General features: G+C 41.0%; 1 protein-coding gene across 1 annotated transcript in view; it reads right to left on the bottom strand.

The window, feature by feature from the left end:
* Positions 1-1,617: 1,617 nt before the first annotated feature.
* The window catches only part of LOC147660746 (protein-glutamine gamma-glutamyltransferase E-like), a 238,891-nt gene continuing 224,397 nt past the window's right edge, over positions 1,618-16,111 (bottom strand). Inside the window, exon 13 of the mRNA XM_086951486.1 lies at positions 1,618-2,391. Coding sequence (XP_086807612.1) covers positions 2,238-2,391 — 154 coding nt within the window. The 3' untranslated portion in view covers positions 1,618-2,237. The remainder of the gene's footprint in view (positions 2,392-16,111) is intronic.

Below are 16,111 nucleotides of genomic sequence, written 5' to 3'. Positions count from 1 at the left end.
AGCATAGCATAACAAAACATAGCATAGCATAGCAAAACTAAACATACCATAGCATACAGCATCATTCAGCACCACCACAGCATCACTCAGAGGCACCACAACATCACTATGCGCTACCACAGCATCACTGAACGCCACAGCATTACTCGCTCGCCATCACAACATCACTCAGCGCCACCACAGCATCAATCTTTGCAACCATTTAACAACAACTGGTTCAAATATGTTCTCTCAATGTTTCAAGCTTTATTACAAATGTAACAAAAATATGTTAATATTTCACTTCTGTTCTTGGATTTTCGTCACAATAAAATACACTGAACATAATCTTCACAAAAGTTATTTACAAAAGTGTAAGCTATTGCCATTATAAATTACAATAACTTTTATTTAAGTATTAATTATTTGAAAAAATTAAAAGCCATTGTTATTTGTAATATCAATACATGTAAGTCACGTAAATACAACACATATTGCATTACAAATGCTATAGGTGTTACATTTGCGAAAGTTATAACTATTGGTATTGCAAATGACAAAGCTATTAATTTAGCTATTTTCAAAAACAAAACATAAATAAAAAATGTGTCATTTACAATACCAATATCTCAAAATTCCTAATGCGAGACCTATTGCATTGCAAATGCTTGTTTGGCTTGATGCCGCTTTGTAAATATGGTACTCTTTCATGCAGTTGTCTGGCGTGCAATGGGTGTTGCTGTGGGAGCTCCACTGCAACACCCATCGCTTTTTGATGCTGCCCCAGAATTTACAAGGATCTGTAAATCTGGGGTAGTGACAAAAACGAATGCCATGGAATAGCAGACATTTAAAAAAGGCGCACCAAGAAGAATAATTTTATTTATCCTCGTTTTTGCTTTTTCTATATGTGCTGCATTATGCAGCACACATAGAAAGAGCAAAACGCCAATAATGATTGTTTATGTGCAGGAAGGTATCCCTTCCAGCACATAAACAATCATTAAATAATGACTATTTGCTACTTCTATGTATGCGAGACGCAGCACACATAGAAGTAACAAATAGCCATTGATAATTGTTTATATTCAGGAAAGGACACCTTCCTACACATAAACAATCATTCACTGCAATACAGGTACCTTTGCACTATGGCGCAAGTGTGTCTGTGTGGGCGCCAGGCAGTAATTTTTAGCACCAGCGCTAGAGAAAAAACAGAAGTGCGCCATATTGTTGTAAAAACAGTTCATCCATGCATTTTGGAAATGGCAGGGCGCGGCACTGCAAAATTTGCCAGAGCTCCGCGCTCCTTCTTTTCCTTGCAAATATGCCTCTTGGTTCTCACATCACCTGCATTAAAAGGCTGAATTGACAATATTAGGATTAAGGTGTCTCTGTCGTTGTACAGTTGCTGTAATTAATGGTAACCAGCTCTAGAAAAACAACATTCTTATTATTATATTTAATAGTATTATTAATATTAATATTGTTATGGTGAATTAGTAGAACTGTGGTTAGGCTTTTAATAATGGAACAACAAAAGTAGGTCCCCTAAGCTTTCAGACTTTTCTAACGTTCCTACAAACATGTAGAGAGACCGGGTGTACGCCATTTGAATGAAATATTCAGAACTTCAAACAGATTGCAAAATAAGTTTTATTGGAATTTTACCTAAAACCAATACAAATGGCACTTGCTGCAAGCTGTAAAAGACACATCTGTTACGACTATGCAAGTTTATGTAAAGATATACTGAAATAATTGAGGCAGCACGCTTTATTTTAAAAACAACTATAAATGAAAGGTAAATGTGTACATACGCAACAACAGTGGGTTGGCAATGAGCGGATGATGATATGCTGCAATTTGAGTCTTCCATTTAATTCTTTATGGCATTTCCAATAGAGTATCGACATGCCGAAACTTACATTTTTCCCAAGATCTACCTATTTGGTTGGTATAACAGTATATATGAGTTGAATGATGTCTATTGCGTTCTTACCAATTATTATTTTCTTAGTTACGTTTGCAGATATAGGAATAGGACAAACAGGAAAGGTACATTTTCTGGTTACCCTTCATGCATGTCCTCTTAGACTACTCCAAATGGCACCTCCCCAGTGACATATGGCCAGTGAACATTGAAATCATGACTAGAAATTGATCACAGCAAAAAAGCATAGCAAACGTGTAAAGCGCATTCATGAAATATCAGAAAATGTATGCATTCTGCGTTATTGAATTAGATACTGTAGGTATCATGAATTCTGGGCCACATCAACATTCTGGAATCCCTTGACTTTCGAAAATTGATCACACACCAGGTTGGCCAGCAGTTGCCGGGTTCCCTTTGTGAAGGGAGTGATTTCTACAGGAATCTTCATCATCTCCTGTGGCTTCAGATCTTCGACCCTGTGTTCAAGGAAGACAAACCAAAAGTATATTGATGCGACTGTATCTTAGTAAATGACTCTCCATTGTGGTGTACTAGGAGTATATAACAGAGTGGAATAGATTGGTAGGAATAAATTGTGGTTAATTTCAAATGATCAAACACAGATGTTCATAATTTTATGTCTTAAAATACACAATTAAAACTCACACCTCCCAACTCATTGAGGAACCAGACATCTGACTGGTAAAGCATCAGTAAAATAAAGACAAATCAAAACAAAAATCCTTTTTATCAGAATGATGACAACAAAAACCTAATCAAGGAGACACTTTTATGTGATATATGCACACTTCCATGCAGTGCCAAAACCACAGCAAAAAACAGAAACACCCCCAGTCCTCATTTACATCATTTAAGGATTTCTAGATGCCACCCGAGGACCATCCACTACTACCAACTCAGTGGTTAATTTGTAAATAAAATAAGTGCTGGGGCTATGGTCAGGAGGCAGCTTGCACTAGACCATTTGTCCTGTTAGCATGGTCTAAAACAGAACCAACTACTAACCATTAAAGTGGGGAGAAAATGTAGCGTAATTGCCAAAACTGCCAGCTTTGGAGGTGAGTAACCAGGTTCGAGTCTCGCCATCGGTTCAACATCCTGTGATTCTGGTCAAATCACTTAATCTCCCCGTGACTACAATAAATGTGTCCTTAACTGGTGCTCATGAAAAGGGTCGATGTTGATGATTAAGTGTTGGTGCTGAGCTCTGGAAACCACTGGCTCAAATTAAGCACTGTACCAACTACTTTTGCTGTGTAGAACATGGAATCCGTACAGAGTACAACATAACAAGCATGGCCGTGTGCTTGACACCTTGTTCTTTCTATGAGTATGGGATGGTACAATGAGGTTACATTTGAATGGTGTTGCACTTACATGTAGGTGCTAATGAACAGGCTGGTGCAGGATTTGGGTAGTTTGGGGTTATGTGGGGCTGTTTGTGATTTCCAGGTCGCAAGTCTTTTTGAAAGCTACATAGACAGAGAATACAGAATACCCCACAAATGTACATTGTGAACAAGTAAAAAAACAAACTGTCCAGTGGAGATGCAAAAAGAAAAAAATACTTTTTTTTGGCCATAAAAATGTGTATGTCGGTTGAATAGCATGTATTGAAAGAGCAACTTCAGTTATGAAATTTTAACTAACAGTCAAAAAGGCAAAAATAGCAATCTTAAGGCAATCCAGTAACTGTTTGGTTATTATTAAAGTGTGCCATTTACACCTCCGCATTGCTGTCAGAGATTCTGGCTTTAAGGTGGCATTGGAAATTAGAGAAAGATATATTTAAAGTATTTTTTATTTTGATAGTGTGTATTTTTAAAAGATAACCTACTGGCAATTTCTTTTCATGACATACGCGCATACATTTCTTATCCGTTGTAATGGATTCTGTTGTAGAAGGCAAACCTTTCCAACTAGGCTACCATAAAGCATATAACAAATTCTTAAAAAACGTGACCAACGAGACAATGTACAAACCATCCAACAAAGGAATCCAAAGAAAGCTATAAAATCATCAAAAAAACTCTGTAAATGCATCATGTTGCATTACTGAGAGCAACTTTGGAAATAACACGTTTTAAACACATCTCAGAGGAGGCCAGTCATAAAGAGACAAGAAAGGAGTTTCGTATTTGAGAGGCTACTAAAGAGGACTTCTCCTGACAATTCAATGTGTCAGTTAGGTAAGGTGGAAACCTCACAATCCAAGTCTTACAAACTCAGTAGCCACATTTATATTGGTCTCAGAATTTGACGGAGAGCAAGCGCAAGGCTCTTAAATAGGAGCGATCCTATCAGAACTTTCAGCCTCACCAGTTAGATGAGGGGCAGATTTGAATCCTTACATGGAAAATTTGGGGGAACAGTGTGCTCTTAGGGAAGACATGAAACATTTCCTCTGTTCACATTGGAGAAAAACAAAGCATGTACCACCTGTCAGAGAGAAGGAGAAGGTGGCCTATTTTTAGCAGAAATAACTTATGTGGGCCCTTCAGGAAAGTTTAAAGTCCAGGACAAAGGCTATCAACTTGGAAGACTCCTTAGTGGTGAGAGTTAAGAGTTAAGTCCTCAAAACACCTCCAGGGGAACCATGATTTAGCTGTGATGTATGGGATATATATATATATATATATATATATATATATATATATATATATATATATATATATATATATATATATATATTACCTACTGGCGTGTTGCCAGTAGGTATATATAGTTAGGATTATTTGTCTATGGAACTTTTGAAAATTCTATGTCTAATAACTTTGGCGTTTGTGGACGGAATCGGCTGAAATTTTCAGGAAAATGGCACATTTTGTTTCTGAGCAGCCCCTGAAAATTCGGGGGGGTTTCATCAAGGGGGGGCCGAGAAAAAAGGGGGGTCCCAAAACACGTTTTTCCCATTCATTTTTCCATAGGGCCTTTGGCCTCACTTTTAGCTCGAACGGCTGAATGGATTTGCACGAAACTTGGCAAAATTGTAGGGACTGTTAGCCCGATGTGCCTTTGCTAGGTCTCAATATATGTGCTCCAGTGGTTTTTGAGAAATTAACGTTCAAAACAAGATATGTATCTGTAACAGCGCTCCGGGCTGCGCTCCGGTCCGCTTACTTTTCGCGAAACGGAACTTTGCGCGCAGAAAGCTGATTGGCTCTCCGGTGTCTGTCAACATTCTAAACAGTCCGGAGCGGCCGCCATCTTATCTCTCGGTAGGATCGAGAGAGAAGAAGAGGTGAAAAACGAAGGGGGAATTTAATGAAAGGGGGCAAGGTATACCCCTCTTGACCCCCTAGGAATGATGTTGGGGTTATTAAAGGGTCCCGTGGGGAAAATAAAAAAAAAATTATTTTTCACGGTAGAAGCGCTTCCCGGGCCGCGAACTGGGCCGCAAACTGGTAGCGAAACGGGAATTCGCCATTTTGTGTTTCGTTTTAATTAAATTACTAGGTATAAGGGGGTGCGGGAGACGTATCCTGACCCCTTATGTTTTCTGAGGGTGGCTGAGGAGGCTCATATATGTTGATACATGTCTTCCAGCGGCTGTGCGTGAGCTTTTTTTTTTTTTTGCTGCGTGACGTCTGTTAACGTTCGATTCGATGGAAATCAGGAAGTGTTGACCACCATTTTGTCACTGCGAGTAAATATTTTGTTATAAATGAATCCTTATTGATAAACATTGTCTGCGCCATCTTGCCTTTTTGTCCAACGCCACAATTTTGTCGTGCACGGCAGCCATTTTAGATGCCTTGACCAGACCCACTCTCTGCACGCCGTCGATTCTCAGCACGGCTCCCCACCCTCGCAAGCATCTCCCCCACGCACTGGTCACCCCCGCTCTCTCTCTCATGCATGGGCCATATACTTCCCCCCATCTGCGCTGCTCTTCCCTGAGAATCACACCCTGTGCCCGCCCGACACCTCCCTTTCACCCTATTCACTACCGCACCCTCTGACACTCCTCTTCCTCTGTGTCCGATTGTCCAGGCCGGATCCAGGCTATCACCTAGCCCTGCGGATGTAGTTTATGGCCCCAGCTGTAGAGAATCCAGACATACCAATCCTCCCGATTCAGGCGTGAGACTACTGATTTCAGTGCTAGTCTTCCGCCTCCCGATTCCTGCAAGCAAAAACCCGGGGGCATATTACCAACAACTAGCGATAATTTTTGTCTCTAACTTGTTTAGAGACAAAAATTATCGCCGCACATCGGCGAATTTTATCGCAGATAAACCTTGCTATTAGCAAGGTTTATCGCAAATGCGGTAAAAAACGGCCGCAATGCATGAATATCGCTGAAAAGTCAGCGATATTCATGCATTATCCAGCAAATGCTCTTAGCCATGTTATCCACCTTCCATTGGATAACATGGCTAAAAACTGCTCAGGGCAGGTGTTAGCTTTTGGAGATATTCGCGCTTAGCGCGAATATCTCCAAAAGTTGGTAATAGGAGATAGCGATGTTAGGGACTGTTTCCAGTCGCTAACATCTTGGCACGCCCACTTTGCATGTCATTAGTGATAAATATCACTGACATGCAAAGCGGGGCCCAAGATGGTCGCTATCTCCTTTTAGCTGTCACTAACTGGTGTTAGCGACAGCTTGGTAATAGGGAGATAATTTTATCTCCTTTTTTTTGGCTTTTAAAGCCAAAAAAGCGGAAATAAACCCCCTTGATAATATGCCACACGATTCCTCGGGGGTTTCAGCTGACAGGGCTTGGTATTGTGTTACGTGCTAATTCTTCCAGGAAACGTCAGAGGGTCGATGCAGGGGTTCTAGAAGGGGTGATAAACCATTTAAGCCTCATGAACAAGCGCATGGTCTTTTAAAGATTTGTGAAGTACTCGGGGCGGCGGTGTGTGTGTGCCCTCTTTCAGGAGCGGGCGGGGGGGGGGGCACTGCCAGCAACTTGCCAGGCCAGGCAGTGTTCAACACGTGCATCACCCTTTCTTTGCCTGCTATTGCGCTCCATGCTTCGGAAAGGTAAGAAAAAGAACGTGCATTTGAGTTTGAAATGTCCGATCCTGTAGCAGTACACTTGCAAAGCCCACACATGACAATAACCCGATTCAAGGCCCCATTCACCCGATTTTTAAAAAAAATATAGTACTCCAAGAAAGTAGGATTATAAAACTTTATTAACTTTTAAATATAACGAACGCAACAAAAACTGTAAATATATTTAAACATTTTTTGACAATAAAAAACAACAATGGTCAGAAGCTGTCTTTTGTGCGAATAGTCCCAAGGCAGCACAACGTGCTGAGTTGTGGAAGGCACCCAGGTGAAGAACCATCCCTTCTTTAAACCCCATGGTGACCAACTATAGTTTCAATGAGTGCTATGTCCCAGGTTTTACATAAAGTAGTGTTTACCTAGAGTGGTGCTGTGTAGGACACTCTGAATGGAAATTAACCAGAACTATAACGATAACAACAACAACAACAATAATATAACTTTTATGCCCAAATTACGCAAACATTTAGCTAATCTGCTAAAGGGGGGAGTCGCCATTTCTTTTGATAATTTATTCACCCATCCGTAGCCTCTCTAATCTCCATTACAATGTGTTTCTTGCTGAAATTAACCAGAACTATAACCATAACAACAACAACAACAATAATATAACTTTAATGTCCAAATTACGCAAAGATTTAGCTAATCTGCTAAAGGGGGGAGTCGCCATTACTTTTGATAATTTATTCATCCATCCGTAGCCTCTCTAATCTCCATTACAATATGTTTCTTGCTGTCGCTAGCTGATGAAAAAACTAAAGTGATAACTTCCTCATCCTTATTTTGTCTTTCTTTGTTCCTTAAGATGTTATCTGTGTCAACCTCTTCCGAGAATGCTGATGCGTTAGGGATTTCCTTGTGTTTCTTAATAGCATTGGTGTCTGCACACTTCTTTGTCAATTCTGTGAACATGATAACTGCTTCATAAACAGACGATATCTTTGTTAAGTCATTAGTGTTAAGTGTGTCTGAAACTACAGTGCCCTTCTGTTTTTCTTTCTTCAGGCTCTACAGAGTTTTGTGTGTTGTTCTTTTGAGCGACAATTATTCCAGAGGTTTCAGGTTCACTTGTTTTGTCCTGCAGTGAGTTAACAGCTTTAGAGACTTCATGTTTATTTGCTATGTCCTGCTGTGCGTCAACTGCTTCAGAGACGTCAGCCTCATTTGTTATGTTTGACTAGATCCTGGACCTGCCCGGCCGCGCCCAAAATGGCGCCGGTGTAAATGGGACTCGTAACTGCTTGTTGTGTACTGGTTGCCCAACCTTGATATCACGAGATACGTATGCAGTTTTGAAGCACATGGCGGAGGCTCGTCTGCTGTAGTGGGGCGCCCCTTTATCGTTTCAGTTGCCATTCCGCCCGCTTTTGCTACACTGTGCCTTTTCCGCCATTCAGCTGTTTACCGCCCGCTCTTACGGCTACAGCGTCTCGCTCACCATGTAGTTGAGTTGCTCCCACTCTTGCGGTGCAGCGATAGGCGGCTGCCACAGGACTCTTAAAATGGCGGCCGGCTCTTCGGATTTGGGCCTGGTCCAGTAAAATGGCCCTGGGACACCTTGGAACTCGGACGCTTGTCTGCCAGGGCTTGGGTCCCATTCTCGAAAGCGTCCCCTCAGCCTTGAAGATTCTACAAAAGTCTTGGGGGCCCTCGACTCCCGCAGGCTTCCGGTGGGGAGCGGCTGCCATGATTGCTTGCGAAATGGCCACGACGGAGCTACGAGATGGTGGTGCTCTCATGGTGACGCCAGCTTTAGTCTGAAACATCCAGAAACAAGGTGGGGCTTTCATCGTTTGGGGAAAAAAAATGTTTTAATCCAATGAAAAGTGTTATTTTTAGGTCACATGACCTAGTCTTACATCATTAGGAAAACAAAAGTAAAATGAACCAATGAAAAGTTTTATTAACAAGTCACATGACCTGTTATGCTTACGTTACGCGCTGCGCGGCACGCTCTGGATCGTTTCCGGGAAGCTGCGCCTTGCGCACCGGAGCACTTCCGGGTGCGCTAACGCGGCGCGTCATATGACGCATTACGCGACAACGCAGGTCCAGAATATAGTCAAAATGTCTCCACCAACCAGCGGTCGGAATACAACCACTTTCAGCAGTCCAAAAAGTTCTGTTAAATCGCAAGAGCGGGAGCAACTGAACTACATGGTGAGCGAGACGCTGTAGTCGCAAGAGCGGGCGGTAAACAGCTGAATGGCGGAAGAGGCACAGAGTAGCAAAAGCGGGCGGAATGGCAACTAAAACGGTAAAGGGGCGCCCAACTACAGCGGGTCTTCAGGTCAAACGGATTGTGGGACAAGGTCCAGAATGGAAGAGTCATCAAAAGGCAAAAAATTCTGCCGGACCCCGGGAGCCGGCCGCCTATGTCGGGGGCGATCTCAGGCCACACCAGGGCAACACGACTTGGGGAGGGGGCAGGAGCCAAGCGCCCCCTCCCAGTCCGCGCCATCTCACCGCCCCTCGGGGGCTTCCGTCAAGCGGTTTAGGGAGGCACCGTATCACATTGTTTTCCAATGCAGTCAGGTCCACAAACGGACCCCACTTACTTTGAATAGTGAAGCTGCAGCAGGTGCAAATAAGGTTTAGACAGTGTTACAAGCGCTGCTTAGAACTCTGAAGTATGGCACTCAACATCCAGGACTTATGCCATTTGTGTAAGGCAGTGACATCGAAGCAACTCAGGGACCAAAAGCATGAACGAACACTCACGTATGAAAATCTTATTTGGGGAAGGGGCAGGATCCAAACGCCCCCTCCCAGTTCGCGCCACCACACCGTATGTAGAAAATCTGAAGCCATCGTTCTACAAACTCTCAACGCTTGCTATCAGTGCATGAGTTTCATGCTCGATCGATTGAGCTAGCCGGATCGGGCAACAAAAAGTATAAAATAGTTATGTAAATAGTTATTTAATAAAATGTTTTACCCTGTTACTTTGCTGGTGTGTTGTATATATTTATAATATTTGCATAGGGTTTGTTATTTTGGGCGGGGTGGGTGGCGGAGTCGAGCTGTCTTGCAGCCATCATGGTGTGGAGCTCAGTTCATCCCACTATTTTCGTATTTCTCATGAAGGGTTGTTCCTAATGTTTGTATTTTAGCGAGGTCAAAAAGAGATCCAATTAGTGGTCTACTGATTTTGCTCGATTACTTTTATTTTTTTACACGATTTTTCACTATCTGCAAAGACTAAACAGAGTATTGCGACTTTGTGCTTGTTTGTAAATAGAGAATGATCCAAAGAGAACCAATTCTAAAACAGTAAATGCTTGGATAACAATCAATCAAATGGAGAGACAAGCAGGTACGACGGATTACAACGGGGGTAAAGGTCTGCGTTAACTACCCTTCACTATCTGCAAAGAGAGAGTACTACTAAGAGAAAAGAGGGGAGGGGGGGGGCAGCGTTCAAAGCACATCAGCGTGCATAAACACGAAAACGTTTTTACCTATCACGTACTTGACATTTGACAGCTTTTGATATTTGCTATTAAAAAACCATTGAAATTCACAGAAAAAACCATAGGTTATAGTCCATATATAGTTAGGAATTTGCATTTACAAAACCTTGAAAATTCACTGAAAAAACCATTGGTTATAGAACATATATAGTTAGGAATTTGCATTTACAAAACCTTATTTTACTCGCATAAAACCATTGAAACTCCATATATAGTTAGATGCGCTAACTATATATCGCGCACCCGCAATCCACTGCTGATGATGTCACATATTACATCATTCATGACATGGTTAGTGACATCACTGATGACATCACTGATGACATCTCAAATGACATCACTGATAAAATCACTGATAACATCTCATTTGACATTACTGATCACATCACTGATGATATCATTCATGTGATAATACCATGAACATCTTCAGACTCTAATATAACCTTAGATACAATCAGTGTAAACAGACAGTCACAGACTGTCACTCATCCATGGAGTTACTCACACACCTAGTCAGTCATGCAAACAATCAATCACACTTCCATTTCCTCAACTATACAGTTATACACACCTTACTTATTCAAACATATACTAACACATATTTACTCTGTTATACAATCCCTGATACAAGTTCACAATGATCCATACAGCCACTCACACATTCACTGGCTCTTCTGCACAGTTATTTATATATGTCAACTCTCACATGTACTGTGTTTTACATATGTACTTACTTTGACATGTAGCACTGAGATATCCATTCACTCACTAATACACTAATGCACACAGTCATCCGCCCATACAGCTGTTTCCACATGCAGTTTTGAACCCATACATATAGTGAATCAACTACTCACACATCTATGTACAGAGTCACACACCTCCCAGCTACCCATACACACACACTCAGTGTCCCATACAAATACTTGGACAACCAATCAATAACCCATACAGTTATTCATATAGCTACTGATCAACACATGCAGCAGTTTGTAGAACAACAGATATAATGATGCACAAATTAAGATAGTTTAGTCACTAACCCATGCACTCATTAAGACACATTTAATCATTCTCTCATACAGTCAGTCATGCACCTACTAAATCCTTCTTCCAGACACTTATACATCCACTCATTCTTCAATATGTAAGACACATTTTAACTTTACAGAAACATACAGTCACTGGATGTTGTCATCAGTGATGTCATTTGAGATGTCATCAGTGATGTCATCAGTGATGTCACTAACCATGTCATGAATGATGTAATATGTGACATCATCAGCAGTGGATTGCGGGTGCGCGATATATAGTTAGCGCATCTAACTATATATGGAATTTCAATGGTTTTATGCGAGTAAAATAAGGTTTTGTAAATGCAAATTCCTAACTATATATGTTCTATAACCAATGGTTTTTTCAGTGAATATATATATATATATATATATATATATATATATATATATATATATATATATATATATATATATATATTAAGCCTGAAGAAGAATAATTCTAAGTCAAGCTTCCTGCCACACACTTTATCAATAACCAAAGGGTCCAAAAACTTGGACTCACCTTTTCCCACAAAACTGAGAGTTTTAATCCGAACAAGTTCACCCACACTGAAAGTGCAAACTTTGACACTGTTACTTGTATCATAATAATACTTTTGTTTCTGCTGTGTCCTTTCCGAATTGCCTTGAACCAAATCATTACGTAAATGGTGCATCACACCTTCCTTTAAAAACCAACTCATCCAGGCTGGCCGGAACTGCAAAGCAGCCACTCTTCCTTTAAGAGCCTCAAAAGGAGAAAATCCTGTCATGGAATGTGGAGTGGTCCTATAAAACCACAACATGGATTGGACAGCATTATGTACATCACACTCGTGAGATACTGCCCATCTCACACACTCACCCAGCACCCTATTGAAGCGCTCCAAAAGGCCATTAGTTTGAGGATTGTAAAGTGAGCTCTTGAGATGACATATGGGAGTCTCCCTTAAAAAACTCTCTACCTCACCTGAGACAAATTGCACTCCATTATCTGAGATAATTTCCTCAGACAGACCATCATTCAAGAAAATTTCTTTGAGAAAAAGAATGACATCCCGTGAGTCCGGCTCACCAATAAACTTTAGACACGGCTACCTAGAATAGCAGTCCATGAGAACAAGAACATAATGAGAATTGCGAGGAAGAATATTAAATGGCCCAACCAAATCAACACAATCAATGGGCTTCAGCGGTGGGGTGACAGTTTTGAAAGTTGTGTCAGCAGAGGACCATTTCATGAGTGTCAATTTGTGGCCACCAGAACGACTCACGAACCCTTTGTCTAGTGAAAGTGAAACCCAAGTGACCCTCATGCGCCTTTGACAAAATAATGCGCCTTAACTCTTCTGGGGGAACCAGTTTGACACCTCTCAAAAGCAGCTCATTGTGATGTTGCTTAGATTCCATGTCAGAACATTGAGTGTTTAGCCTGTAGATTCCATTACTGTCGGTTGGCTGAACTCCTCCTTGGATAGGGTCCTATCTATAAAGACCTGCCTTGCTTCAACACTTCCAGTGTATCTATCTTTATTACACTGGCGACAATCGCATGCTGCAGGTAAAAGGAGTGGACCCTAACATGGAGAAGCAATAGGAGGTGATACAATCACTGAATTTTTTTAATTTAAGCAAAATAAAATAAAAAAAAGGAATACCGGCAGAAGGAGATCGCGGAAGGTGTTATCTGTGCGCGGGTGATGTTCTTGTGGAGAATTAGTGAATTTTAAGGCTGAGCTTGGTACCGTGAGCAAGGGAAGTCTGCTGGTACGCACATCGCACATTCGCTCCAAGCTGAAGGCTGGTGAGTCATCATTGATTTATTCAAAAAGGTGACGCGAGGTTGCAGGAAGAAAACAAGTGCAACAACTTTGTGAAAAAGGACAAGTTGTGTTTATGACGCCATTTTAGGTCGGGGAGAATTTTTTTTAAAAAAAGCACAACTTACTTAAGAAAAGGAACTAAGTACGATCAAGACGACGGTGTTAGCCATTTTAGGTCTGGAGAGACTTTATAGCTTATTACATCTAAGTAAAGAGTGTGAGCTGACAAACACGGTGACACGCACACCATAAAGAACTGTAATAGGTTGAAATGATAGATACACTAATGCAAGCTGACTAACATGGTGACTTGCACATCTTTTATTATTATTTTTTTTATTTAGAATACAGTGAAAGGTTGTACAGGTTTAAGGTGTAGAAGAACTGGAATCAACAAGTAACTTAGTTATTGAATATTTGTATATTCAAAGCAAAGAGATTTTAAATAGTTAAAACAAAGAGGTAATAAGTTAAAAAAAAACTTAAAAATGCAGAATGTAACTGCACCACCATTTTTTATGACTAGTCCAGGCAATCCACCGGTGAAATGGCAGAAATGGACAAAAAATCTTTGGGCCCGATTCACAAAACTAACTTAAGACAAAATCCTAAACTTACTACCATTTTGGTATTCACAGAAGGCACTTACTCATTTTGGTAATGACAGAAGTTAGGAGTCTTAACTTTAGGACTCCTAAATGCCTTCTGTGAATATCGAAAGTCTTAAAGTCAGGATTTTTCTCAATTTTGTGGTAGTAAAGTTAGGACTACTAACTTTAGGACTCCTAAAAGCCTTCTGTGAATACCGAAAGTCTTAAAATTAGGATTTTTCTCAATTTAGTAGTAGTAAAGTTAGGACTCCTAACTTTCGGACTCCTAAATGCCTTCTGTGAATACCGAAAGTCTTAAAATTAGGATTAGCCACCTTTGTTTTCCAACACTTTTCGGTGAACTGACAAGAATTCTCAACCCCCAAGGCCACGATGAAACAACATTCATCGTCGCCAACACCAACAACCACATTCTTCTTAACTATGGAATTCCAACATGCACATTCTTCCCTCCTGAAATATGCACCACCTCAAAATTGAATTGGAGACATCTGGCAGCAAACCTTGCTATTCTAGGCATGCTACTCTTGCAATTGGTACAATTGAGGATTGCCACTAATGGTTTATTCCCCACAAATAACACTTGAATTTTTTTATAGCACGCCAGCAACTCTTTCTCAATCACTGAATAGTGAAGTTCGACATTTCTTAATACCCTTGACGCAAACCCAATGGTGTATTCAGCTTGCCCATCCTGCTGTGACAAAACAGTACCAACCCCGAGTTTACTAGCGTCAACTGTCAGAACAAATTTCAGATTATGATCAAAGGTTTTAACTTATTCACACTGGTAAGTTGTTTTTGGGTATCAGAGAACGCAGACGAACACTCACCACTCCACTCAAATTCTGTTTTATCCTTTAGCAACATAGAAATGGCTCTGGCTCTGGATGCAAAATCGGGTATGAACACATACCAAGAAATTAGTTAACTCCATCGTTATCTCTTGGAGGAGGAGCATCAAGAATGGCCTCAACTAATCCAGCCCTAGGACGTACCCCTTCCGCAGAAACCACATGACCGAGATATTCAAGAGAAGATTTAACAAATTGGCTCTTTTCCCTTTAAAGGACCACACCAGCTTGATCAAACATGTTAAGAACCTTTTTCAAAATAAGATTGTGCTCTTCTTGACGACAAGCATCAATCAAAACATCAACCTTGAGCACAGCCACCTTGGAAATACCCCTCAGCAATTCAGACATAAGTCTCTGAAACAGAGAGGCTGCAGATGCCAAACCAAAAGGCATGCAGCAGTACTGGAAGGTTCCTGAAGGTGAAACAAAAGCTGTGAGATGACGCAATTCCTCAAACAACACGACCTGATGATAGGCAGAAGCTAGATTTAATTTGGTGAAACATTTTGCTCCAGAAATAGAGGACAACATCTCCTCAATTTTGGGAAGAGGATGTGAATCGACCCAAATTTTTTTGTTTAGAGACATGAGATCAACATATACCCTCAGCTCCCCATTTTTTTCTTGGCCACGACTAAAGGCAAAAGCCAGATAGAGAATTCCACAGGCTGAATTATACCATTGGCCTGCAAACCCTCCAATTCTTTTTCTAGCTCATTTGGAACACTAAAAGGAACCCCTCTCTATTTGAGTTTTACAGGTATCGCATCAGCCTTAGCCTTAATCTTGATTTTATGTTGGAAACCAACGATTTTTCCCAACTCCCCAGAAAATACCTTGGGAAACTCATTCAGCAAAACTTCATTGTCATCAGAGTCTCTAATAACCAAGACCTTTTCTTTAGTTCCAGGACGTAAGACCATACCAAAAAGCCCTTGGTGAAACCATCCAAAGATGTTCAAACCCTTAACAGCAACATAGATTTTACCAGAAATACGTCTCCCTTTAAACATCATGGAATCTTCAAAGAAACCTTGAAGATCCATTTTCCTGCCCTCATAGGAGAATGGACCACCCTTTCAGGTGGGGATAAAGTCCACTCGGGCCAATTCTGTTGAAACGACTCTTGAGTTATCATGGTGATTCTAGCCCCAGAATCCACCAAAAGATAAAGCTGCTTGTCTCCCACTTGCACATATACATAAGGGTCAACTTAAAATTCATCCTGCACGCAGCTCGCACTATCCTCACCCACCACCACAACCATGTCACGCACTTCACCCAATAAGTTCTCAACATCCACCTCGCAATCCTCACTGGCTGTTGATAC

The sequence above is a fragment of the Lissotriton vulgaris genome, unplaced genomic scaffold (assembly GCF_964263255.1).
Source record: "Lissotriton vulgaris unplaced genomic scaffold, aLisVul1.2 SCAFFOLD_843, whole genome shotgun sequence".
NCBI lineage: Eukaryota > Metazoa > Chordata > Amphibia > Caudata > Salamandridae > Lissotriton > Lissotriton vulgaris.
This window is presented reverse-complemented; position numbering and strand designations above follow the sequence as displayed.